At 44.6% G+C, this 27,756-nt stretch overlaps 1 protein-coding gene across 1 annotated transcript; it reads right to left on the bottom strand.

Moving 5' to 3' along the window:
• Positions 1 to 11: 11 nt before the first annotated feature.
• On the bottom strand, positions 12 to 27,573 carry dchs2 (dachsous cadherin-related 2). The gene is made up of 20 exons (XM_061083385.1): positions 25,825 to 27,573; positions 23,126 to 23,317; positions 22,808 to 23,039; positions 20,997 to 21,233; positions 18,260 to 19,288; positions 17,983 to 18,170; positions 16,935 to 17,034; positions 16,681 to 16,850; positions 15,134 to 15,968; positions 14,397 to 14,636; positions 11,106 to 11,240; positions 8,815 to 9,024; positions 7,628 to 8,488; positions 7,428 to 7,541; positions 6,400 to 6,611; positions 6,150 to 6,301; positions 5,373 to 5,503; positions 4,981 to 5,267; positions 3,973 to 4,114; positions 12 to 2,605 (listed from the first exon to the last, which is right to left on the bottom strand). Exons 1-20 carry the CDS (start codon positions 27,571 to 27,573, stop codon positions 12 to 14), a joined length of 9,810 nt encoding a protein of 3,269 aa, XP_060939368.1.
• Between the last annotated feature and the right edge of the window lie 183 nt (positions 27,574 to 27,756).

Genomic DNA, 27,756 nt, shown 5'->3' with positions numbered 1-27,756 from the left:
GGAGTTCCTGTCTACACCTGTATCTCTGCCTCCAATAGGCTTGCAGTATGGGGCCCTGAATCAAGTCTGATCCCCCCCACCCCAGTGTCAGAGACAACTGGTGAGGCACTGGGGGTCCTCATGGTGAGAGATGACAGTGATGGAGAGAAAGTCGGTGTCATGGCTGAAGGTGTAAGTCCAGTGTTCCTGGCTAAGGGGGAATATGCATATCTGCGGCAGGAGGCCCTCCTGCTCAGGGTTGGCACACGGCCCAGCTTTCGTGTAGGTACAGTCCTGATGCCAGGCTGAGCCACCCCGGTTAATAAAGGTGGTGGGTACATGAGACAGCTGGATTCCTCTGCAAACTCCTCTCGACCACCCTGAAGCTCCTCATCAGGGAGCATACTGATATCGCTGAAGACGGACGCCAGTGTCTGGTAGTTTGGTTCCCAGTCCAGTAGGTAGTCCCAGGTGTAGCTGCCCTGCATCTGCTCCTCTAGGCCCAGCAGTGAAGAGTAAGAATCTGCTAAGTCATTGGCTTCAGACAGGGCAGCGTATCCTCTGGTCCCCATGTTCTCCTCCATGTCCCTCACCCTAAGGATTGCAGGCAGCAGTCCCTCACCCCCTCCCTCTTCTCTGAAGTGGTGGAGGCTTTCTGTGCTGGCTAATCCTGAGACAAAACTTTTATTCATTGATAAAATATGCTCTGGCCCTACTTCGATCGAGTGGCAGGACATATTATCTCCAGGTAAGGCAGAGTCTGGGATCTTCATGCATTTCACAGATGCATCCCTTTTACGACAGGGGTAGTCATTAATCCATTTGATCTCCTGGTCTTCGGCCGTCTCACCTTCTGCTGACCCCCGACCGCTGGACTCAGACTGATTGTATGGGCTTGATACGTCGCTCTTCGTCACCACAATACTGGGCCGTTTAATCTCCTGAAGAGAGATTATACTTTGGCTGCTGGATCTGCTGAATGAGCCTGTGCATTGGTTCAAGTTTGAGGCAATGGAAGCAGCCTTCTTGATTGCAGTTTCTTTAAGCTTGTACCGAAGAACCAGGGCCACAAAAATGAGAAGAACGAGGAGGAAAGTGATTAAAGACACACTCAGACTGAGCATGTGTGCATCCAGGGGAACCCCGGTCAGTGCCTCTGCTGAGCTGGAGATGTTGACAAACACCAAGCAGGTGGTGGACTTGGAGCCCAGTCTGGGACTACCTGCAGATACCACCAGCTCCACCATGTCCTCACCGGCTTGGCCTCTTCTGCGAAACACAGGACCTGACACAAAGATTGCACCAATTGTTTTGTTCATTGAGAAAAATGGCGAGGAGTTCACCAGGGAGTACTGCACCATCCCATCCACCCCGCCATCGTGGTCCATCGCCATCACGTAACCCACCGTCTCTCCGTGCTGGACATTTTCGGCCAGTAGGAAGTGGTACTGCTTCTGGGTGAAGACGGGACTGAACTCATCCACTCCGCTGATGGTCACCTGCACTCTCACCGTCGCCGCTTTGTCGCCTTTGTCCCTGGCCTCCACTATAAAGCAGTACTCACTCTCGCGCTCAAAGTCAAAGGTCTGTCTGGTGAGAATATTGCCCGTGAGGGGGTCAATGGCAAAGGCCTCCTTCCTGTCGGGGCTGCCGCTGCCATAGTCCATGAAGCAAGTAGACGTTATTGAGTAGGTGAGCTGGCCATAGTGCCCCAGGTCATTGTCAACGGCGAGGACCGAACAGGCGTGGGTAAATGCCGGCAAGTTCTCCAACACAGAGCAGTTAATGGTAGGGAACACAAAGTATGGAGTGTTGTCATTTTCATCCAGCACTGTGATGAAGACGACCGTAAAAGCAATGTTGTGTTCTTCAGATGAGTCACCGCCGTCAGACGCTCTAACAGTGAGGGTGTATTTTGAGTCCTCCTCATAGTCAAGGGAGTGGTTGACGACTAAAAGGCCAGAATGAGGGTCAAGCTTGAGGTGACCTTTGCTGTTCCCAGAGATAATGTCATACCGCAACAGGCCGTTGGTTCCCAGGTCAAGATCTTGAGCAGTGACCTGCACCAGCCTCGTACCGACTTGGCTGTTTTCACTCACATGTGCGTGGTACTCGATGTTTGAGAAGACAGGCGCATTGTCATTGCAGTCCGTCACGGTCACCATGATAACGGCAGAGCTGTTCAGTGGAGGATGTCCTCGGTCAGAGACACTGACGGTCAGTGCGTAGCTCTCGGTGGTCTCACGGTCTAACGGGTTACACAGAACAAGTTTTCCCAAATTCTTCATCTGATTTTCCACTTGAATCATTTTGACTTCCAGGCAGAATCTCTTCTCCTCATTTCCCCTGATGATGGTATAGTCCATGTGGGTATTCTCGGGGCTCCAGTCCTGGTCGTCTGCAGACAGCGTCAGGAGGGTGGTGTCTGTGTGGGTGTCCTCTGGGACAGTGAGGGTATAGATGTCCTGGTGGAACAGTGGTGCATGGTCGTTGGTATCCAGAATCAGTACGTCTATGGAGGTGACAGTGGAGCGGATGGGGTCGCCTCCATCGCTTGCCTCGACCAGAAGGTGGATCAGGTTGCTGTGAGTTATGGCCTTTAGGGGCCTGTTGGTGAAAACCGAACCTGGAAGACACAAATGTAAATATCTTTAGTTTCACTGATCATATTTTATATGAGAAATGGATCCAATGACTGAGTAATGTTGTTAGTAGTGAAGAACCGGTTGACTTTATGTTCTTGTTGTGCAGTGTGGGCCATGTGTGAGAATGGCAATTTGGAAAATCACTGTTTCAGGTTTTGCAAAAACGTAGTTACCACTTAGAGCATTTAGCAGCGTCGCTTGTTCTCATAGGGTTTGGTGGAATAACCCAGAAACACAGCTTAACGCTAATGCTCTGTCAGCTTGATGTGAAAATACAAGTTTGCTTTAATAACTTTGTAACGTGATACCTCTATGATCAATTAGTAAAATATAAAACCCCTTTAACCTGATATTAGTTTCTGCTTCCGTGGGAAAAGAGACTAAGAAAGAACAATGTAAATGTCTCAAACTCATCGGAAGCTATGGTTCAAGAAATATACAGATTTTTTTTCCTCTCCAGAACGACTTCAAAAAACACATCTGCTTTTATGAAGAAATATTAATGATTGAATCAAAATTGCAGCTTTCATTTGACGCAACAACACAACAGCATTTCCTGAGTACAATCAAATGAATTCCATGTGGAGCCAATAAGAGAAAAAATTCCTTCTTGGATGAATATGAAGTATTTGTCCATCCAATTTATTTTTCCACTTGATTATTGCCACTTGAACTTTTCTCCAGGACGATGTTATTCACTCTGAGGCTTTGTTCTAAAGCAGCAGCAATGTTTGTTATTTGTGAAACACGGAAAAACTGAAAGGTTCTGCATTTCTGGATGGTACAAAGAGAGCATCGGTCCACATGGATACAGATTCCACTGTCCGTTAGTGCTCCTCACCGCAAAACAGTACATATCTCAGATAGTAAACCTTGAGGCTCAAACGTGGTAGAGGTCTAGAAATCTCTCATGAGTGCAAAAGACTGGCCGGTGCTGAGGATTGCTTGTTTGGGATCAGCTCTGTAGGACTTGTCTTCTGTCTTTGCTTTGGGGAAAGCCAGATAATTTCAAAGCCAGATAATGGGACAGGCATGACTCATTTGAAGCACTTTATCCTAGATTTAAAAAATATAAACAACGGAGACATACACTGCTACCGGCAGAGGGAGAATTCCCGGTTAACTCAGATACTGCACTGTGTATGCAGAGCTGCTCATAACAATGAAAATACTTTCTCACTGCCCATTTGTTTGGCCCAGGACACCTTAACTTTGCTAAAAAACTGGCTTAGATAGAGAGAATAAGACAGATAAATATGCAAATCAGACCAGCAGACAATCCTGAGTCAGGAAACTTCACATCAGCGCTTTTGGAGGATTTAACTTCCGGCAGCTTAGACATTCTTACCATTGTCTGGCTGGATGTAGAAGCCCTGTAGAGGAGAGGAAAGCAGTCGGTAGGTGATCTCCCCATTGAGTCCAGAGTCTCTGTCAGTGGCCGACACCGACGCCACTAACGTGTCTGTGGAGACCAACTCCGACAGCTCCACCTTGAAGGAAGAAAGAAGAGATTGGTCACATCTGCAGATGAATCCGGAAAAATGTCAGTGTCCTTAGGGTTTCTGGTTTTAAGAAAATGTTGTCTGGTATATAACCTCCTCTAGCTTAACCCGTCTTAAATCAAATTTATCATAAAGATTAATGGACTGTTGCTCACTTATCCTCAGGAAGAGAACTGCAAAATACGGGAATGAAATCCATTAATCAATTAACTCATTAACTAATTATCAGATTGCTTGTCATAAGTGTCTCTGGAGTTTTCCAGAGTCTGAGAAAATAATCGTGATGATGTCATCCGGGTAATCTTGGGTTGTGGGGTTTGGAAAAAAACTGAAACCTGGGGCATTTAAGAGGGAAAACAATTTGTTCAATAACAGCAACTGAGATTGACCCAAACTAGTGACTAAAAGTCAAGGTATCTCAGCCTCTGCTGCTTGTTTTTCACCGTATTCTTCCAAAATGATCTTGAGTTCACCAATTTAACAGAGAGACAACATACCTCTTTAATAAATATGTCACTTTCTAATAAACTTCAATAAAGGTTCACAGCTTTCGTCATCTAATAAACCATCAAAGTTCTTGAAACGGTTTAAAAATGCAGAAAGATAATTGACATTAACCTTTCATTAAAGGACAATCTGGTAATCCAAAGGTTATTCGTATTAACCAACTTAATATAGAATTAACAAGTAATTCATTTAACATTAACTACAACACATGAAACCAGAATACATCATCCCTTGTCAGAAAGCTGCTTCATGTTTCATTTTATCATATAATATCATTTTATACGTGGCTTGGAGCCTCCGACCAGTCGGTGTCCTTTACTTTTTATTGGTGAATAAACCCTCTGTACCTTGTAGGAGACCTGAGTGAAGACTGGAGGATTGTCATTGACGTCAAGCACTTGAACTGTGACCTCCCCTGTGGTCTGGTGGATGGTGTCGGACGCCCAAACGGTCAGCGTGTACTCTGTCCGTTCCTCATGGTCCAGCGCTCGAGTCAGAGTGATGACGCCCGTGTAGCGGTCGATAGCAAAGGGGCTGCTGGTGCTGAGGTTGTCTGTGAAGCTGTAGGTGATCGTTGAGCTCAGGTCCACGTCGTTCGCCGTTACCTGGGTGACCATGTAACCTGCCGGCAGATCTAGAAAGGAACAGAAAATGTCAATAGAGGAGCAGGAGCATCGTAAATAATAAACATGTATCATTAAAACCATTGAGGGTGAAGGGCTGTGAGGTTTGCTCTTACTCTCGGCTATAAGCACAGGCTCCATGGGGGGAATGGCCGGGCTGTTGTCGTTGACGTCCACCACTTGGACCCTGATGGTGGTGGTGCTGCTGAGTGGAGGGGTCCCCCTGTCTGCTGCCTGCAGAACCAGCCTGCGAGACAGAGGGAGTAAACAACTGATTGCACTGATAGTGTACTGATTTATAAACTTAATTTATACACAGCCATATTATTTATCATACCAATTACAGTACTTTTCTTTCTTTAAGGAAATGACGCAGGAGAACATTTGATAAGTTTGATTTTACTTTCAGTCTGAGTGTGCAGAGTCATTATGAAACTGAAACTTAGGATTTGCAAGATCAGAACAATTATATTTGCATATTTAGACATATTAACATTTCAGGCCAAATAACTACACATTATAGTTGCTTGTGAGAGCTTTTTGATACTTAAATATTTTTCTGATTCTTAAAACATTATGCTATTACGATTTGTGATCTTCTTACGGTTTGTAAACTGGTCAAGGGAAACACATTGCGCCCCATAATATAAACTAAACATAATAAAACAACATTTTCATAATCATTCACCAACTACTGCGCCCATGTTTTTATTTGGCTTAAAATACTCATTAGACATTTTTTAAAATCTCATTTGACCGACCAACTAAAGAAAACAGGTGGGATTCTGACTCTGCTTAGTAAATAAAACCTTTACTAAACTGATAGATCTCATTCCTGAAATGTCACACATGAAAGATCACCTCATACTGATTAATGTGTGATTTCAGCGTACTTGTATGACGGAGTGATCTCGCGGTCCAGAACAACATTGGTAGCAAGGATCCCTCGCACCGAGTCCAAGATGAAGGCGTCGTTATGGTTACCGGACACGATGGAGTATTCAATCTGCCCGTTCTCTCCACTGTCAGCATCAGAGGCAAACACCTGTCCAATGGGAATATAGTGTGAATGGGACCGAATATCAAATCAGAGCAACATCCTGGATGTTTCTGATGAAGGTGGCTCATATACGCAGGTTATACCTGCATGATGTAGGTGTTGTGCACCTGCCCCTCCCACACAGCGGTCCTGTAGCTGCTGTGTTCAAACAGAGGGGCGTTGTCGTTGATGTCCAGCAGCGTGACGGAGACCCTGCAGTGAGCCATCTGCAGCCCGTTGTCAGCCAGCACCACCAGCTGGATCTCTGGGCTCGCCTCGAAGTCCAGAGAGTTGTCTTTCTGCAGCCGGATCTCCCCTGCACCGGGGGGGAGGGCGAGAGGGAAACCCCAGAGAACAACAGTCAGAGCGGGTCAGGGCCAAGTGGGAAGTTTATTTTGAAATACAGCACATTGTTATGACTCGGTCAAGCACGTTATGATTTGATTAGCGTTTGTTCAACAACTGCTGAAGCGATTTTCACAAGACTTCCTGGAAGGATGCAGTCGAACCAAGTCGGGGAAGAACCTGGAGTAGATCTTGATCAGAGCTAGTTTATGAAAGTTTACGGGACTAATATTTTTGAGCTTGTGCATATCTTTTTCATAAGCGGACCATTGGAGGCAATTCTAGTTTCGTTTTAGTATATTCCAAATTACATCATTAATATTTAAATACATTCCATAACTTTTCATCCATAAAAATGTGTTGACAGAAGGTTGAGGATGTTGTGATAACCCTGAAATTCTGCCCCGATTGGGAGAACAGTTTGTATCAAAATGTCTGTGTCCACTAAAACAAGCGTCCAAAAAACGTTTTAAAATAATAAAATCACGAAGGCACCAATCATAATACTTAAGGAATTATTGTAAACAAACATCCAGATCAAACTGATAAGTTAAAAGGACATTTTTGCAGAGAGAGATGGAAACGTTACAAATGTTTTTGTTAGTTTGAAATAAACAATGACTTGAAATCAAGTTATTCTCTGGAAACTCTGGAGTTAATGAGAGTTTCCATATATTAGCATAACTCGAAAAGTAAAAGCAGGACATTCTTTCAAAAACACAAGAAGAATTTAATCAACTCGTCATCACACTGCAAACTGAGGACAAACATTTCCCATGTTTCTCACCTGTGTGACGGTTAATGGAAAAGACGTGGTTCTCGTTGCCACTGAAGATGGTGTAGGTGATCCTCTGTCTGCTGTTGGTTTGGTCGCTGGCCTCCACTTTGGCAATCCAGGTGCCTTGATGAAGAGAGAGTGGAGAAGTTGATGAGGTTTTTAAAGGTACCGAGTGGAAACGGAAAGAATCAAGGTACTTAAAAACCTACCGGCTCTACTGTTCTCCTTGGTAGTGCTGTTGTACACCTTGTTGGTGAACTGCAGTCCTTCATGTTCTCCCTTCAGGTGGATGAAGACCAAGCAGGTGGAGGTGAGAGCGGGTCGTCCTCGGTCGGAAACCTCAACCTGCAGCTTCCTCCCCGAGAAACCTGCTCTCACTCGCCTCCGCAGGGAAATCTCCCCCGACTCAGCGTTGATGTCGAACAGGTTTTCTTCATCGGACAAGATGAAGTGTATCGTCCCGTTCTCACCCTGGTCTTCGTCTCTTGCCGTTACCGTGGTGACTATCTGGTTCGGGAGAGTCCTCATGGAGACCCAGGCATTGATGGGATTCTGGTCACACACCGGCATGTTGTCGTTGACGTCCTCCACCTGAATGGTCACAGACGCCATGGAGCTCAGAGGCCCCTGGGTGCAGCCGTCCGTGGCCACGGCTCTGAAGGTGAACTGAGCCCTGCTCTCTCGGTCCAGAGCCCTGGTGATGCGGATCACTCCCGTGCCGGCGTCCACAGAGAACGCCCCCTGGCTGCTGTCGTCTGTCAGAGAGTAGGTGATGTCCCCGTTGGAACCCTCGTCAGGGTCGACGGCGGCGACTCGCAGGACCTCAGCTCCGACCGGTAGGCCCTCGCTGACGGAGGCGTGGTAACTCTTGCTCCTGAACGAGGGGATGTTGTCGTTCTGGTCCAGCAGCAGCAGCTGGAGTTGGGTGGAGGAGCTGAGAGGGGTGGGGCCGTAGTCCCGGGCCTGTATGTTGAGTGTGTAGTTCTGCTTTTCCTCACGGTCCAGGAGCTGCGTGGTGCTGACGACGCCCGTGTGACTGTTGATGGTGAAGCGACCTCTGTAGTCGTCACCTGAATAGAATCACAGACATTACATTACATTACATTTCATTTAGCTGACGCTTTTATCCAAAGCGACTTACAATAAGTGCATTCAACCCAGAGGGTACAAACCAAGAACAACAAGAATCAAGAAAGTACCATTTCTTCAAAAATAAAGCAAAACAACAAAATGCTATAAGTAGGTAAGTAAGTAACAGACAGATTGATATTGAAACAGTTGAGAGAAATTAAAGGATAAATCTGGTTTATCACAGCTAAAATAAGTTTGTTTCTTTCCCCTTTGACGATGCTTGTGCAAAATTACAACTCAAAGAACAATAACCTGTGTTTCTTGCCTTGTATGGAGTAGTGTATCGTTCCATTTTCTCCGTTGTCCGGATCGGAGGCCTGAGCAGTGTGGACGATCCCAGGCGGCAGGTTCTCTGGCAGGCTGATCTGGAAGGACGAGTGCATGAACTCCGGAGGGTTGTCGTTGTCGTCCAGCACCGAGCACGTCACTGTGGCCGTGCCGGTCAGAGGCCGCGTGCTGCTGTCACGAGCTTGAACTGAGGAGAAGAATTCACAAGCACACTCAGTGTCGTCCAGCATAACACCGCAGGGAAACATTGGGGTCGTTTTAATTGTCACGAGAAATCAGTTTTCTATTCCTTTTGTTCTGCTGTAAGGTCACTGTGACCTTTGACCTCTGAACTCCCTTAGTCCAACTGCATTTTGGTGCTTTGTTAACCATATTCACCATCTTAGATTAGCATGTTAGCAACGTTCAGAAATATATAAATATATCCACTGGTAATAAACTGTATGAAATAAAACCAAGAGCAACACTTAATTATATAGTTATGTTCAGTGGGCTCAAAACAACTCATTATTATATTCAGATTAGACTTTTCATAGCTGTAAAGATTTAAATGAAGGGTCAACATGACATATCCTGCGACAGCTTTAATACTGAAAAGAACTCTCCTTTTTATTTCTTTCCAAATTCATCTGCCGCCAGAGAAAATCGTCCCCACATATTTCTGTGTTTCCCAGTAAGCCCTGTGTGATTCTGGCACAACTTGAACTTGTCCAGTCTTCTCCTGTTATTTCATCTTCTAATTAAATTGAATTGATCATCACACTGCGGACTGTAAAAACATTATGATAAAAAACATCTGAAAGCAGTTCATCACTACACACGGCTGAGTGGCTCGAATGTAATTACTGAGAATGCCCACGAGAGAGTGAAAGCAAACACTCGGTGCAGCGGTGCAGTCGGTGGAGGTTAGACACACGGAGCACCACCCGGCTGAAACTCGACTGTTTCCACAGCGTAAATCTGCTGAGTAGCAGGAGGCAGATATTAGTTTGGCTGTGAAGCTCAACAAGAGAATCAGAAACACAGCAGGTCTGTTTAAAGGGACTCTTACCTTTGTTGCATTTTTACACTTTTTTTGGATAAGGTTAAATTGGTATTAATAAGGTAATGACACTCTAAAATGCAAGACAGACCCACCAGGAGTAAAAACAAACAATTATTTCACTCTCATAATATTTAGTGAAAACTTCAACCAATAAAATTCTTCGGACCGAAGGACCTTATTGGCCGACAGACCTGTCTGTTTGCTGCATGGACATGCAGGTTTTCCGTCTGCTTCTTGTGGCGCATTCGGGCCCGCGTCATCAATGTATATAACTTACCGGTGCTTCTGAATCCGAATCCATTGCTTTGGTAAACAAAAACTCACGTGCGTGCGCGGAGGCAGTAGGTTGAAAGTCTGCTTGTAAATAAAGTTTCTTCAAAAAAACACCGCGGATGGGAACGAGGGGGTGGGGCATTGGAGGAAGGCGGGATGATTTGAATGTGCTGTAATTCTCAAATGCAACAAAGGTAAGAGTCCCTTTAATGGAGACTGAAGACGACAACTTTGCTTCGTTTTAGCTGCTTTTTAAATTTTATATTCAATGTTTTTATTGGTTATCGCTGTCGCCTCACAGCTAGAAGGTTCTGGGTTCGAACCTGATGTACGACCAGGGCCTTTCTCTGTGGAGTTTGCATGTTCTCCCCCCCTGTGTCTATACTCCGGCTTCCTCCCACAGTCCAGACACGTGCAGGTGACGTTAATCGGAGACTCTAACTCGCCTGTTGGTTTGAGTTGTGATGATGTTTGAGTGGTTGTTAGTTTCTACGTGTCGACCCTGTGATACGCTGACGAGCTGTGCAGGGAGCATCCTGCCTCAAACCCAACCTACATCCACACGTGCGTCATATCTGTTTGCAAAGACTGAATGATATTGTTTTTAGCAAGTCTGACTGCACAGACTTTGTCAATGAGAGTGTGTGTGAGAAGAAGTAAGGAGTGGAGAGTGGAGCCAGGAGGACATGAGCGAATCAATCTGCTTACGTGCTTTTCATTTTTTAAATATAAATAAATCAATATGCGGCTGTAAATCTTGATATTGTGGTGGTGGCCACAAATAAATCAAAAATATGGGAAACACATGAGAAGAGAGAAAATAGTTTAGTATGTTTGGTTCATTGTGCAACTGTAGTGAGAAAGAGGGACGTCAGGTCGGTCCTTCAATTTGATCTAAATGAATTGTGAGTGTGTTTGAAGAACAGTGTGTGTTTGTTCATGTGTCTCACCCCTGAGAGTGTAGTGCTGCTGCTGCTCCCTGTCCAGGTAGGAGGTGGTGGTGATGAGGCCGGTGTAAGGGTTGATGCCGAAGAGCTCGTAGCCGGGACCCGGCAACAGACTGTACCACACCACGGCGTTCTCCTCTGAGGGACGGACACAGAAGCTCGAATTAAAACTCGTGACACAACAAAAACCTGAACTTAAAGAACACAAGGAGAAGTGAAAAAAACTATTTAGAAACTTAAGGAACCATTATGATATGTGACTGTCATCTATGTATTTGATATGATGAAGCCACAGCTTAGATGATTACAGACTTTCATAACAGAATCGAACAGTTGGTTTTCAGAAAAATCGACTCATCATAAAGCAAATTCACCACATCAGCTTCAAACAGGTTATAAGCCAATGCTCCCATACACTCCCTTCTATAACAGTGCCACATAAACATAAAATAGATATGACAGTAGCTTTTAAAGCAGAACAGCTGTTTGTATTATGTTGTAAATGTGCAATAAAGTGCATGAGAAATTCTGGCTGATTCCAGAAAACCTTAATAAATTATACATGATACAATATACGACGTTCATGAGGAAGGATTCCATACGAGGGGTTTCCTGAACAAAACAAGTTTCACCTGATGTTTGCATGTTTTTAATCAGAACCAATAAAGAGTGTTTTTCTTTTCTTTACATTAGCTCCGGTCCAGAGGTTCAGTTTAGCACCTCATCAGCCGGGTTCATGTTTCTGACCTTGAACCTTATCTGATGGTCAAATTGAAAACAGAACCACGAGGTAGAAATCCCACACCGTAATGTGTCACCTCTGGAAGCTGACAGAGCTGACCTGTATCTGAGCCCCGGTGCTCTCATGCTCCTCTAACGCTCCTCGACTTCAAGCCACACATCCACCAATGGAAAGAAAAAGTTACAATGGAGGTGAAGTTGAGTTAAGTTTAGTTTATCTGCTGCTGCACAACAACAATATGAGCTTCTTTAACTGGAGAATGAACAGATACGGTAGTCATGGATATGAGACCATTTGAAAACTCTTATTCTTTGGTTCAGAAAAAAGGAAGAAAGTGTTGAGTGTTTCCATGAATCCTGGAAGTGTCTTGTTGCATAAATGTTTTGTGCGTTGGTTTGTTTGTCAGCTGGATTTAAACAAAACTGCTGAAGGAATCTTCAGGTGTGAATCCTCACAAAGACGGGATGCAGGAATTATTTTTCACTTTCTTTAAAATTGCACATGATGATTGCAAATGATGATGATGATGATGATGATGATGATGATGATGATGATGATGATGATGATGATGATGATGATGATGATGATGATGATGATGATGATGATGATGATGATGATGATGATGATGATGATGATGATGATGATGATGATGATGATGATGATGATGATGATGTGCAGCTTGAATGCATTTAGGAGGAGTGTTGGGCCTTGGCGGAGGTATTCACTCCAGAGTTTGCTCTTTTCAGCGGGTTTGACTATATTTGAGTGTTTTTATCAGTGCATTTCATTTTAAAGAACCTCTTTCTGGAGGTTAAGGAAAAAGTAAGGTGACTAAACTAATATTTTGTTGTGTTTCATGTCATGTTTAAGTGTTTTAATAAGTTTAATAAAACGTACGTTGAGTGAACACTGACATATGCCAAGAGCTTTTGTGCCCAAAGAATTTTTGAAATAACTTTGAAGGTACAATTAGAAATATAATGTGTTGAGTATCCATCAATCATATGCATGTCAATGTTAAAGAGAGGGAAACAAGAAATCCTGGATCCACTCCCATGATTTATTTAATTGAAAGGCTTCTTTCTTGGCTCATGTTTCATCTTTTCACCAAGTTTTGTGGAAATCTGTTTAAACGTGCCGACAAACACACAAACAGAGAGGGGTGAAAACACAACCTCCCTGATGGTAATAAGCTGATCAACAAAGTCTTGTGTGTAACTGCAGTACTGTAGCGGTACTGCGTCTTACAAAGGTCTGCTGTGGTAGTAAAATGAAAATTGCCTGTTTCCTTCTGACCTCCAAAGAACGAACAATCCTTCTTAAAGCACAGAAATCCGTCTAAACGTTTGGACATTTGCTCAACTCAGTGAAACCCGGTGTAAGACAGAGGTTAGCTGTCACACTCGCTGATATTGCACATCTCCTCTGACTGACTCCAACACATGGAAACTGGATACAGAGGCACCAAACAATGGTCATCTTAAGGGGGGGTGCTGTTGAATGATAATCAAATAGCAACGGTGGCAGAGCGGGCGATTCCAGGAGACGGATGAAAACACGACGCTCTCTTGGCACAGATGGCTTGGATTATGGAAATCACCACGAGACGGGACCTTTTTCGATTCTCCCAGAGGAGCCGCCTGCTTGCTGTTCTTGGACAATTCTCACCCCCAAGAATGTTCGCTCACGTCGACACCTCCCACCCCCCCACCCCCCCCCCCTCCCGCACGGATCCAACCCTCCAGCATCGCAACCCCACGGCTTCTAGAAGGAGTCAAGTACTGTCAACACCACGAGATGAAATGGGATTTTTATCAGAGGCCCGGTGCACAACGTGTTAAAAGAAACAGGCCTGATGTGCAGATTTGTGAATGTGATTGGGGGTCAGATGAATGAGATTTGCTGGGATGTGCAGTGAAAGTAGTTTGAGTAGAAAAAACACACATGCACACACACACATGCACACACACACACACACACACACACACACACACACACACACACACACACACACACACACACACACACACACACACACACACACACACACACACACACACACACATGGAGCTCCTGAGTAAAAGGGGCAGATGTTTGGTTTGAATTAAACTTCCAATGGAGTGAAACAAAACAGATGATAACCTTGATTCACTGCAGCGCTGGAGTTTAACACAAACATGGCCGGTTGCTCAGCTCAGCTCATTATTAGAAGGGGAATGTTGTGCTGCTGCTTTAACTGAGGAAAACGTGATTTTCTCTTTTTTAACATTGAATTAACCAAGTTTTAGTTTAATCAGGTTTAAGATTTAAAACGTTTAAGAGCTGCAGAAAAAAAAAAATAAAGAAAAATAACTTTATATGTGTACAGTGAGTCTATTGGTTTACAGACACGTGCAGGTGCTGCCATCTAGGGACACAGGACACACACTGCCACAGGATGAATGCTACAATATACAAACTACACTTCATCTTTTTCCAATAACACCTAATCAATATATTTAGGGGACTGATTTCTATTTGTGCGGCTTGATTGAATTCCACTCTTCTGTTACCTGAGTCCTTGTCTGTGGCCGACACCCTGACCACCGGTTCTCCGGGGTCTCTGTTCTCCGCCACACTGGCATTGTAGACGCTCTGACTGAAGACGGGGGGCTGGTCGTTCACGTCCTCCACCTCCACCTTCAGGGTCTGGGTGGAGGAGAGCTGTGGGAGGCCGTGGTCCACGGCACGGACGGTCAGGAGGTGGAGGCGCTGGGTCTCATAGTCCAGAGGAGCCGAGAGGAACAACAGACCTGGAGGAGTCGGAAGAAGATGGACTTAAACTTTAATATTGATTATTGTTGTTAACTAAGTCAAAAAGAACAACTTCCTAATGTTAACAGAGAAAAAAGTCATATTTAAAGAAATACTGCACATTTAAATATGTTTTTTGAGCTGTAAACTAAATCATATGACAGTTCTAGATGAAACATATTAATGCTGATTTTAATTTCACCTTTAAACCATCTTGGACATTGCAGGGCAAACGCTTAGATTAAAAAAATTGAATTATTAAAGTAATGTTGGACCAATATGATCCAGTAAGAATATCAATATTATTATATACTATGTCAATATATTGTTTTCTATTAACACATATATACAAACCTTATTATAAGGGTTAATTTGTTTATATTTGTACTCGCAGTGTGTTCAGGATATTTAACAGTTGTTCACCAACACAAACAGATACATCAACCAGAACAATTTATCATAACTACTAAACCAATCTAACTGAACTAAAAAATACCTGTTTTCTCCTCTAGTGCGAAGAATCCATTGGTGTTTCCAGCTGTGATTGCGTAGGAGACGAGTCCATTTTCCCCTTTATCTCCATCGATGGCCACAAAGTGATGCAGCAGACTCCCCACCTCTGCGTCCTCCATCACCGGAGCCGTGTCCACAGACACAAACACTGGTCTGTTGTCGTTGGCGTCCAGCAGGAAGATCTGAGCCGTGACTGACGTCTGTCTACGCTGCTCCCGGCTCTCTGCCTGGTCGGTGGCTGTGACGGTGAAGGCAAAGCTGGGAGTGGTCTCTCTGTCTAAAGGTGCCGCCACCGTCAGGCTTCCTGTGCGAGGGTTGATCTTAAAGGGCACGCGTGAGGAGGAACCAGGGTCAAAGGTCAGAGTGTAGCGGAGGTCGCTGTTAGGGAGGGTCCCGTCAGCGTCTCTGGCGTGGAAAGCAAACGCCAGTGACCCGACTGCGGCGTCCTCCCTCAACCCGAACGTCACCAGTTTGTCCCGGAACCAGGGGGTGTGGTCGTTCACGTCCTCCACCATCACGCTGACCAGCACGGACACGTTTGCTCCAGGAGCCAATCCAACGTCTTCAGCTCGGACCATGAGGAGGTACTGCATGGCCGACTCGTAGTCCAGCGGCTGGTTGACGTATATGTAACCAGAGGAGGCGTCGATGCCGAAGTGGACGCTCCCGTCCCCCTCGGAGATGGAATAGTGGAACTTCCCTTCGTCTGAAACACTGGCCGAGCCGACGATGGTGGCCAGCTCTGCATCCTCTCTCACCGTGAAGCGCCGGATGATTTGGTGATCGCCGTGTCCAAACAGAGCCTCTAACCCGTGAACCTGCAAGAGAAACACATACATTAAAAAATCCCTCCTTCACAGTATCACACAGAGCGGAACACAGGAGAGGAATTCCATGAAGTGAATCATATGACTCATAAAACAATGTAAACCTCTGTGAACATACGCATCAAACAGTGTCATACCGAGTTCTGAATCAAAAATGTTAAATGATACAAAAATCTTCATGCAAAGATAATAAATGTCTCTGCCATATTAACCATGTATAGAAATATAAGTACTATAAGTCACAGGCTGAGGTTTCTACAGTTTGTGTGCAAATATTGTGTTACTGTGTATTTTTTAAATGTCTCTGACAAAGCTCTTGATGTTTAAAGTTGAAAGTTTGGGGAGTTTGCAAGATATAGTATTTGGACAAGTTTTATTTTTTCCTTTGAAGAGTAAAGATCAAGACCAAAAAACTGCAATTCATCAAATACAATTCACAATAAAACATATTGGCTGTTAGCAGTAAAGATAATTGTTTTTAATTATTTTTGTAAGGATCTCTGGGCAAAAAAAAATTCAATAATAACAACAATAATAATAGAGAGAAGGGATCTGGGGTATGAATCTAATATCAAAACATAATTTAACAAGTCCAGACTCATATATAAGACAGAGTTCATATTAAATGCATCATAATTGTTGCAGGACTTTCATTTTAAATTAAAATCATAGATCTCAGTATGGAGTGGATCAAAGACTGTACCTGTACGTGGATGACAGCAGTGTCCTCCAGAGACGTGGCTCCACTGTCCCTGGCCGTTACTCTAATGGTGTAGAACGGTTGTGTGTTGTGGCTGAAAAGCTCTGTGGTGCTGATGTCTCCACTTTTACTGTCAATCTCAAAGTGTGTGAGATCATCAGCCTCAGAACCAGCTGAAAACAGAAGGAACTCAATGATAAACGGCATCAAAACACACGTGTCCTGTACCGTAAATAAAACATCACTCAGGAACTCACCTGTGACCAATGAGAAGGAAACGGTTCCATTCTCTCCTGCGTCTAAATCTTTGGCAAACATGTTTGTCACCAAGGATCCTGTTGGTAGATCGGCCCAAATCTGCAGAGAAGAATTTAGTAGAGATCAAAAATACACGAGTTCACAATCATAAAAATCTAGTCAAACATTTACAGCTGTAGATTTGAGCCGGATGTCTTTTATGACTCTATATCATCGGGCATTTTCCAGTTCTTCATATCATTACCGCCACAGACTCACACCTTAGAAATGTGGCACCAGAAACGCACAGGAACCCATTTATCTGATGAAGATATCCTGTCATAAATGCTCAGAATGAGTCATTCAAATACAAACACATTGTAATCTAGCATTTAAATTGATGTCGTGGGAGAGAAAAAGTCAAGTAAGGGTTGTCGCACTATTTTTCAAGTGGCCATACTTTTTGAAAAATGACTCTGTATGATAAAACTGCAGATTTGAAAGAATTAGAAACACTACAGAAAATAACAAGCTCTGGTATTTTGACTCTTATTGCCCGTATAGTTCTTACTAAATTAAGATATGTCTCCTCCTAAATCTGTCTGGGGTTGTGGCTTCATCAGGACATTGTGATCTTTCCTTTACCATTACAAAGGGTCAAAGAGTATCATTGAGATTCTAGTGAGACTAGGAAAAACGCTGGTTGCAGCTTTGACTTCTTCTTTTTCAGTTTTGTATCAAGTTAAAGATTCAAGTTTTATTTGTCATAGTTATTTAAAAAAATGAAAAGTGTTGGATGAGAAGTGATGACAATTCAAATAAAGTACAGAGAGCTCACTACAAAAAATCATATAAAATACTATATACATTCAAGGATATAAAATAAAAGAATCCATTTCAAAACAGTTAGGCGAGAAATTTGCAAGATTCATTTCAAATGAAAATAGTTGCAGCTGTTACTGTTATCAAGATTTTTAATTTTTTGTTTTATAAAAGGATAAGTGGTATAGATAATGAATGGATGGATCTGCTCAAAGCACAGGAGGCTCCACAAGGCCTTGTTCCTACCTGCAAGTTGAGCTCTCTGCTGGTAGGCAGGTGTGTAAACTGCGGAGCGTTGTCATTGACGTCGGTGACCAGGATCTGAACGCTGGCGGTGGCGTTGAGTCGAGGGTGACCCTGGTCTGTAACCATCACCTTCAGGCTGTGCTGACTGTGCTGCTCCCGGTCCAGTGCCACCCAGTTGATGATTTCACCTGGACGGGTGCAGAAAAGAAAGAGTGACTTGAGGCCGAACAAGGAAACACAACACGACCCCAACGTGTCCCAGATGCGAACATTTTACCTGTTTTAGAGTTGATGCGGAAGAACTTCCCATCCGAGAGCAGGATGTAGGACAGCTGAGCATTTTTCCCAGAGTCATTATCCACGGCTTTCACTGTTCCCACCAGGCCTTGAGGTGACGACCCCTCAGACACAGTGAAGAAGTAGACGTCACTGCTGAACACTGGAGCGTTGTCATTGATGTCCAGCACCAGCACAATCACCGTGGCTGTCACCGTGGTGTTTGCCAGCGACGCGTCATTGGCTACGGCCGTCACACGAAAACGATACTCGGATTCTGTCTCGTAGTCCAAGTTGAAGGAAAGATACAACCATCCCGTCTTTGGATGAACACGAAATGGAGCTGGAGGGAACCCAGCTTCTGCCTCCAAGGAGTAGGTGAGGCCGGAGTTTGACGTGTGAGCCCCCCGGGTCCGGTGCGCCCTCACCTGGATGACCCTGGAATCTTTCCGGTATCCCTCGCCTATCTCCACCTGGTAGACCAACGTCTCGAAGGCCAGGCTGTCCTCAGCAGCCGAGCGGTCCACATTGACGGTGAGAGTCAGAGTGGAGCTCAGGGAAAACTCTCCTTCATCTCTCGCCACGATTTCCAGGCTGTACCTCTGCTGATGATCCACCTGTAAACTCTGGTTTAACGTCACAGTCCCGCGGTCGGGGTCGACAACAAATAAACCATTCCTGTTGCTCTTCAGGTAGTACTGCACCCTCCCGTTGGCTCCACTGTCCAGGTCATGTGCATGAGCGATGAACAACACTGTTCCCGGGAGAGTGTTCTGGGACAAAGTAATGGAGTCACCGAGTTTGGGGAAGACAGGAGCGTTGTCATTGATGTCAGCGATGGTGATGTTGACCTGAGTGGTGCTGTACACGGGAGACGTGTTGGTGTAGGACTGAAGAACCAGCAGGGCGTACGGCTGCGACTCATGGTCCAGAAGCTCGGTGCTGCTGATCAGGCCGGACTTTGGATGAACTGAGAACAAACTCAGAGGATCGCCTGAAGAGATTCGGTAGGACACAGATTCCTCAGCATCTGTGAAGGCAAAGATAAAAGATACACATTTCAACCAACCAAACACAACAAATCAACAAATCAACAAACCATCCAACCAACCAACCAACCAACCACCAATCAGCCAACCAACCACAACCAATCAACAAACCAACCAACACAAGCAACCAACCAATCAACAAATTAACCAACAAAACCCAACCAACTAAACATAACCAATCAACAAATTAACCAACAAAACCCAACCAACAAACCAAAAAGACACATCCAACCAACCAAAATGTACTTAATATAGTAGTAACATGTTGAAAAGAGTAGCAAGCTCAAAGATTTGTGTAATATCTGTTACTCGCCTCAGATCCACATAACATCTACAATATTTACATACACTTGTGTGTTGGTATAAATCAACAGTCACGTGTCGGAGAAACAAACAGTTTAACTGGCAGCATAACACTTTAAGTAATTACAGTAGGTTAGAATATCCCATTAATCCCTCCGAGTGTTTGTGCCACTTCCACAGTAACAACTGAGACAAGCAGAGAGCTTAACACAGCTTCCCCCCCCAGTCCAACAGGTTCCAGTGCTGCTGCTTTAAGTTGAAGTGTTAATCCGTTAATTGATTAGACAACCTTAAATAACTGTCTCGTTCAGGGGAGTGGTTTGGCTGCTGAAGGGAGTTCATGGGGGTGAGTGGCACAAAACAAGTGGACTATGAAGGGATAGTCCCAGAAAACTGAGAAACCATCAGATGAGAGAGGAGCCTGTGTGATTCAGGTTTTAATTCAATAATCAGCAGAAAGGAACTTAAAATCCAGTTTTTAGTTAAAATGTTGCTCATTTTGTTAAAAAAATATTACTGCATCCATGAAACAAACACATTTAAAAATTCACATACCAACAGATCTCTTCAGAAGAACAATGATATAAAATACCTCACCGCACATATACCCACATTTACGACTTCATCTTTGACCTGTAACCTTACTGATAAAATATATTGTCTCCGGCTCTTTATCACCTGTCATCTGCTCTTGTGGCTAAAGAGGATTGAAGATTAAACTGCAGCCTTTGCCTCTTCACGTCTGGAGGGAGATTTCAACAATGACAAAGATCGCTCCATTGTTTTTAATCACGATCATCTGTCGGGATAAATACAACATTTCTGTGTTGATGCACGGTTTCTTGAAATCATCTATTAGACCTTAACTCTGAGCAGCGTGCATGCAGAATTCTGTGTTATAAGTATATATTGATGGTAACTTTACCCTTCTCATATACATATATACATAAACCAGCTGTTTGACTTACTTTGAGCATGAATTCAGAAATGTTTCCTTTTCTTCTTCCTCTCATAAAACAACAAACCACATTCAATTCAATCCAGACTATCTCTCTCACAGTCCTGGTGCTTTAATTCAGCTCTGGGTTTATATCCACTTCTTCTATTTAAGGTTACATGAGGTTGCAAATCAAACATCATTATACATAATTTCTTGTAAGTGGAGATGTTCATGCACATATTGTTTTCATGTGTTTTGTATAAGAGGATCCATATAAAAACATGGTGTTAGAATGTCATGATTACAGCTGTGTCTGAAATCCTTTCCTATTTACTGTATAGTGCATCACATCCCCCTCGGTCTGTCAATCTCCTCATCGGCCCCCACATCACACTCAGCTCCTCCCAGACGGGCAGATAGGAACATGGTCAGAAACGCTCTCTCACCTGCCAGGTGTGTGGCCGCCACCGTCCCCACAGACGTCCCCGGGGGGGCGTCCTCCGGCACAGTGAAGGAGTAGCGCGACCTCTGGAACACAGCTGGAGCCTGAGCGCTGCGCAGGATGTTGATGGTGACCTGTGCAGATCTGAGCGACGTTAGACCCCCCCCATCCTGCGCTGATATTGAGAGTTTGACGCTGGCGGCACCGAGGTGGGTCAGTGTGGAGGTCAGGAAGAGCATTCCTGCAGAGACAGTCCAGGAAATTCAAGTTGTTTATCAGGCTTTAAGCATCAAGGCATACAGTGATCTTTCCTTCAACATTACGGGGTCAAAGAGAATCATTGAGATTGACATTGCAGCTTCTTCTTTTTCAGTTTTGTACCAAGTTTCAAGTTTTATCTGTCCTATGTATTTTAAAAGATGAAAAGTGTTGGCTAATGAGGACTTGTCAGCTCAGCAGTGCAATACGAGCAATTAGTTAATTCCAATAAAGTGAGAGAGCTCAATACAAAAAATCATATTAAATACTATAATACTGTATACACTAATGAAAGAGTGAAAAACTAAGTATAAGTTTCTAAGACATAACCGTTTATTTATTACTTGGGGAAAAAATTGTCTGATTATTTTCTAATGCATCTGTTACTAAGATTATGACTTTAATTATCTTTTTTTTTTTTTAAATAGAATAAAAACTGTTGCACTGCACAGAAAGAGAACACATAATATTCAATTAATATGTATATACAGGTATTTGCATTTTTTTTATATTACATTTTTTCTTTTTATTAACCATGAAAAACAGTTTTCCAGGCCTGATTTTAAATGAACCTTGTTCCAGGCCAAATAACAGTTGTAGTAACTGGTAAATCGCTGCAAACAGTAAAATGCATCAGTCAACTGTTTGTGACAGTCAGCTCAAGAATGTGACAAACACATGTCGTACAGATTAACCTCACACTCTCATGTTAAAACAAGCTCTGAATCAAAAGTACTTCTGATTGAGTATTTAGACTTAACTTTACTAATATAGATCTCAACATATTATTGTATTTAATATGACACTGTCTGAGTTCTAATCTTATTTCACACTCGGCCTCATGGGGATCTAAAGCTTTGGGCTTTCTGCAGCGCTCCTGCTGAGCAGTGACACTAACAATCGTATCATGGAGACTTACACAGGGCGAGCAGCTGTTTATCCCCGAGCACCGAGACGCCGTCAGTCACACACGTTACTTACAGACGAGGGAGAGGATCTAATACTGCAACTCTGAAAACAGCTGAATGTACCTGAACCTCTCATGTCTGCACCTGAACTTCTCGTGTCTGAACCTGAACCGCTCGTGTCTGTACCTGAACTTCTCGTGTCTGAACCTGAACCGTCGTGTCTGTACCTGAACTTCTCGTGTCTGTACCTGAACAATTCGTGTCTGTATCTGAACTTCTCGTGTCTGTACCTGAACTTCTCATGTCTGTACCTTAACTTCTCGTGTCTGTCGCTGAACCTCTCGTGTCTGTACCTGAACTTCTTGTGTCTGTACCTGAACTTCTCATGCCTGTACTTGAACGTCTCATGTCTTTTCTTGAACCTCTCATGCCTGAACCTGAACCTCTCGTGTCTGTACCTGAACCTCTCGTGTCTGTACCTGAACCTCTCGTGTCTGTACCTGAACTTCTCATGTCTGTACCTGAACTTCTCGTGTCTGTACCTGAACTTCTCGTGTCTGTACCTGAACTTCTCGTGTCTGTACCTGAACTTCTCGTGTCTGTACCTGAACATCTCATGTCTGTACCTGAACTTCTCGTGCTCTCCTACCTGATTGTTTATCCAGTGCAAACAAACTGGACACGTCCCCAGGGAGGATGTTGTAGGTGACCTGTCCAAAGCTGCCAGAGTCTCGGTCGGTAGCGATGACGGTGAGGATGTCTGTGCCCGGCTGGGCGTGGCTGCTGATGCTCACGGTGTACTCATCAGGGTTAAACACCGGAGCGTTGTCGTTCAGGTCTTCTATCTCAATGTGCACGTAGGTTTGAGCACTCAGGCCGTCCTGCAAACGGGAAAAAGGTGAGAAAAGAAGTTTGGAAATTCAAGAACCAGAAAAAAAATGTGAAAAGCCGCAGGAAAAACCCTCACTGGATCTTCAGCTTTGATCAGGATGTCGTGGACCGTCTGTCCCGTGTCTCGATCGATATCCTGAGACACACACAGCTCTCCGGTCTGAGGCTGGATTTGGAAGAGCGGGTGTTCGTCCTGTTTGTCGAAACCATCGGACAACGAGTAGAGCACGGTGCCGAAGTCAGGGCTGTCTGCATCTGTGGCCACGACCTGAGATGATAGACAAGACACAAATAAAACAACAGTTAAAGATTCTACGCAACAAAAACTATAAATCATAAGTTATTGTTGGGGGTCTTATTTGATTATAATTCTGTTTTATTTGCCTCTGTCCTGTTAAAAACTTTGTAAGCACCTTGTAACTTTGTGTCAAAAAGGGGCCGTATAAATAAAGTTGACAAAACAGCTCTTTTGACATGGATGACGTCTAATAAGAAAACTTAAAAAAACTTAAAAACTTCTTTAAATATTCATTATAACGAAAAAAACGTGTGCATTTATCTTTGTTCCTGATGTAGAAGGTTTTTAGTTGTAAAATTATGCAAACATTTGGAGCGTAATAACCAAGAAGAAATGTTTTATTTCCCTTTATCATAATTCATATTTAAGTTGCAGGCAAATCAATGTAGTAAAGTTAATGTATTTTTTAAATGCTGGCGCTAAGTGTATTCGTCTATTATCTCAAATTAAATCCTTAGGTTTTGGTATTTTTCCAGTGAACCATGAACTGTATTGAAATAAGCTTTTGTTGTTTATCCCTTTTAAATGTAGATGTAAATCTTTCATTAACAGTAGTGCGTGTTTTATCCTTGATAGACGCTGAGTCATGATCAACATAATAAAATAATAAAAGGGTGAGTGAGCGTTAACGGTTGAAAACATGAAACAAGCCTCTGACCGGACGGAGCTGCTTTCATGTGTCTGTGCGTCCGTGACAAGAGACAAACCTTCAGCCATAAAGATGATATCACCTTTATGAAGTGTTAGTTCAGGGTCAAGGTCCGATCAGACGTGTAACTCTCTCAACACTCACAGTACTTTCAGTTAACAGGATCTCAGGGACGCTCTGGAGTCTGTTCTCGTTACTTATTTATACATATCTAATGCATGTCTGAACAGCCATGAGTCGTCAGCATAGAGTATTAGCTGAGTTTATGAGTATTGTTTGTAATCCTGATCATATCCTGTGACTTATTAATGATGGTTTTCATGTTACTTTAAAGCTAAAAGGTGGATTTGGTGGATTCTCATCAAACTAATTTACTCCCTTTGAATTTGCACAGATAAAATAAAATATCTTTACTTTTAAACTAGTATTTATTATGTCAACTATTATATTTGTCATATATGGCTGTAGTTACATTAATATACGTGAAGTAGTGATTCTACATTGAGGATATTACACTAACCTACACTATACACACTAACCTACACTCTAAAAGGATACTAGTGCTCAGTATCATTATTTTCCTCCAGCAATGGAGGCCTCCTGCTTTTTACAGACCTCAATGTGTTGCCTGATTTTTTTCAAATCATGATTTGTGCAATATTCTCTGAAAACTAACCAAAATGCACAATGTCCTATGTTACATGGTTAAAGAAAGTGAAACAAAAACATTCCTCTGCCCCTTAATCTGCATCTGAATCCAAATGTAATCCTGTCAACAGATAAACCAACAAACAAGTAGGTGAAAACATAACCTTCTTGGCAGAGTTAAGTTAATTTTGCCCTAAAATAAAATTCCATACATCACTTATGTTGACAATAAGCTCACTGATAAACACAACTTCTTTTGTAATGTGCTTCGGTCTGTACCAGGCAGCAGGAGCGTGGTGCCAGGCTTCACATCTGTCATATCACAGCCACAGGGCTGAACTGGACAGAGTGTGTGTGTGTGTGTGTGTGTGTGTGTGAGTGTGTGTGTGTGTGTGTGTGTGTGTGTGTGTGTGAGAGAGAGTGTGTGTGTGTGTGTGAGTGTGTGTTTGTGTGGGTGAGTGTGTGTGTGTGTGTGTGAGCGTCTGTATTCATTAGAACAGTGCTGGCTTTTGTGTAAACAGACTGAGGGCGACTTTTGTCTTTTGAGACATCAGAAATGAGACAGTACGAGATGTTGAGTGTCCTCAGCAGAGACTTCACACCTCAGTATTCACGATGTATTCTATGAGCAGGTCAGTTGATTTACTGATTTAACTGACAGCAGTAACAAGACGAAAAGCAAAACTATCCAAAGGACTGTGTGGACCAATAGTTCTCAAACATGTGACCCATGGCACCGGGCAGGCAAAGCAGCCAAACTGCCTCTGAGCAGAGAGCGGCCCAGAGAATGGCTGATAATTTAGTTTGTTTCAATGTAGGGCCCCAAGGTCCAGAATATGTTCTACGTGTGTGTTGCATCCCATCAGATTTATATGTTATGACGCCTTGGAGGGATTATGACAACCTGGTTGTGAACATCTGTTATAGTGGATACTCTGATTCACTGCCTGGATGGATGAGATGTATCTGTCCATAAAAACTGATACGTTACTTCATCAAACTTCTAGAAAATATTAATATGTTATTTTTTGGAGAATTAAGGCCATAGAATATGAGACTGAATCCACACTAATCTTTGAAACATGTATCGTGATGATGGCTGAAATGTCTGATAAATAGATTTTGTGAGATAATATGTGTTTTCTAATCTGTGTGCGCTGATCCTTCAAACACAACCTACTTGTAAGAAGCAGCTTCCGATGGCAGCGTGCTCTGGTACGGACACGTTGTACAGCTGCTGCTGGAACACCGGCTCGTTGTCGTTGACGTCCTCCACCAGCACGGTGACTGTTGCCGTGGACGACAGAGCCGGCTCCCCTCCGTCCACTGCCGCCACCAGGAACCACACCTCCATCTGCGTCTCCCTGTCCAGCACCGCAGCCGTGGTGACCAGGCCCGACTCCGGGTGGATGCTGACCACACTGTCCTGGCTGGACCTGAGGATGGAGTATCTGACCTCCGAGTTGAGGCCTTCATCCGCATCTCGGGCCTGCATCTGGAGCAGGGAGCTGCCGGGCGGAGCGTCCTCTGAGATGCTGAGGACGAACATGTCCTTATCAAAAGTCGGGGGGGAGTCGTTGGTGTCGGCCACCTTCAGGAGAAACACCGTCTCACTGGTCAGAGGTGGACTGCCAAGATCTGATGCTCGAACCTTCAGCTCATAGAGGTCACGTTCCTCCCTGTCCAACTCGGCATTGACACACAGAGCGTAGAGGAAATCGTCTGTCTGCTTCAGGTCAAACTTCCCGTCCCCTCCCTCCAGTGTGACGGTGACCCCGACCTCCTCCTCCAGGTCGGGGTCTGACACTGAGATCCGGGCGACGTAGTCCCCGACGGCTGCGGCCTCCGACACCAGCGCCTCCCCGGTCTCGCTGAGGAACAGGATGCTGATGGTGGGACTGTTGTCGTTGATGTCGACCACTTTCACACCCACGAAGGTGCTGCTGGACTCGGGCTGAGCGCCGTTGTCTCTGGCGCTGACGATCAACTCGTGGAAAGCTTGGGTCTCAAAGTCCAGCGGCCTGTTGAGGTAAACCACCCCCGTGGTCTCGTTGATGGAGAACACCTCGCTCGGGTCACTCTGACGCCTGTTGATCTCGTAGGTGATCCGGCCGTTGTCCGCCAGGTCGAGGTCGGTGGCGTGCACTTGACAAACAGCAGACGTGACCTCGGCGTCCTCACGCACCGAGGCGTGGTATTCAGTCTGGTTGAACACGGGTGGGTTGTCGTTCTCATCCAGGACGAGGATGTTGACCTGCAGGGTCCCGGTCCTGGCTGGGACGCCTCCATCGAAGGCCTCGATGCTCAGGGAGTAGAAGTCCTGCGTTTCTCGGTCCAGTTTAATGTCCAGGACGAGATCCAGGCTCGTGTGCTTCTCAGATCCGCTGCGATAATCCAGGTGGAACAACTCCCCCATCTCGCTCTCTGTGATCCTGTACCCCTGGGTGCCAAACTCACCCTCATCCCCGTCTGTGGCCCCCTCAAGTTGAAACCGACTCCCCCGGGGGCTCGACTCGGATATCTGCAGGTCGACCTCCTCCTTGGGGAACACTGGCGAGTGGTCGTTCACATCCTTCACCTCAATCTTCACTTGTATCATCTCGCCTGTGAGGGTGGCTGCGACGAACTCGTACCTGTCCCTGCTCTCCCGGTCCAGCACCACAGCCGTGGAGATGATCCCGGTGTCCGCGTCGATCTCCAGGTCCCTGAACACGTCCGAGTCTCTGCTCTCCGAGATGAAGAACCCGGTGCTGGGCCTGGTGAGACCCGCTCCCAGATCCCCAACGATGGTCTTGGTGGGCAGACCCTCTTTGACGGAGAGGGTCAGGTTGAACACCTGCCCGAGGGTCCGTGCGTAAAGGAGCCACAGGACGAGCGCACGGAGGAGCGACCCTGTGCTCCTCTCCAAACCCATTCCTCCTCTCCTCATGACTGATTCCTCTTCTTTTAATGAGTCACACACCCGGCTACATGTTTTTTCCCATCCAACACACGCCAAATCACTCACGTTTTAGAGGACTTCTCCGAGCAGAAGCAGCTGAACGCTCGGTGCATCTTTACGCGCAGGGAAGCGGCCGCCGGTCATTTCTCCATCAGCGAAATTCCACCAGCT

The sequence above is a fragment of the Limanda limanda genome, chromosome 2 (genome assembly GCF_963576545.1).
Source record: "Limanda limanda chromosome 2, fLimLim1.1, whole genome shotgun sequence".
Classification (NCBI taxonomy): domain Eukaryota; kingdom Metazoa; phylum Chordata; class Actinopteri; order Pleuronectiformes; family Pleuronectidae; genus Limanda; species Limanda limanda.
The sequence above is the reverse complement of the archived record's forward strand: the minus strand, read 5'-3'. Positions and strand labels throughout refer to the sequence as shown.

Coding starts and splice junctions, on each gene's coding strand:
- dchs2 (XM_061083385.1), bottom strand. CDS start 27,573: ATGAGGAGAGGAGGAATGGGTTTGGAGAGGAGCACAGGGTCGCTCCTC. Junction 21,234..22,807: donor TGCACTGGATAAACAATCAG/GTAGGAGAGCAC, acceptor CTGTCTCTGCAG/GAATGCTCTTCCTGACCTCC. Junction 6,612..7,427: donor TTCCATTAACCGTCACACAG/GTGAGAAACATG, acceptor CCCCCGGTGCAG/GGGAGATCCGGCTGCAGAAA.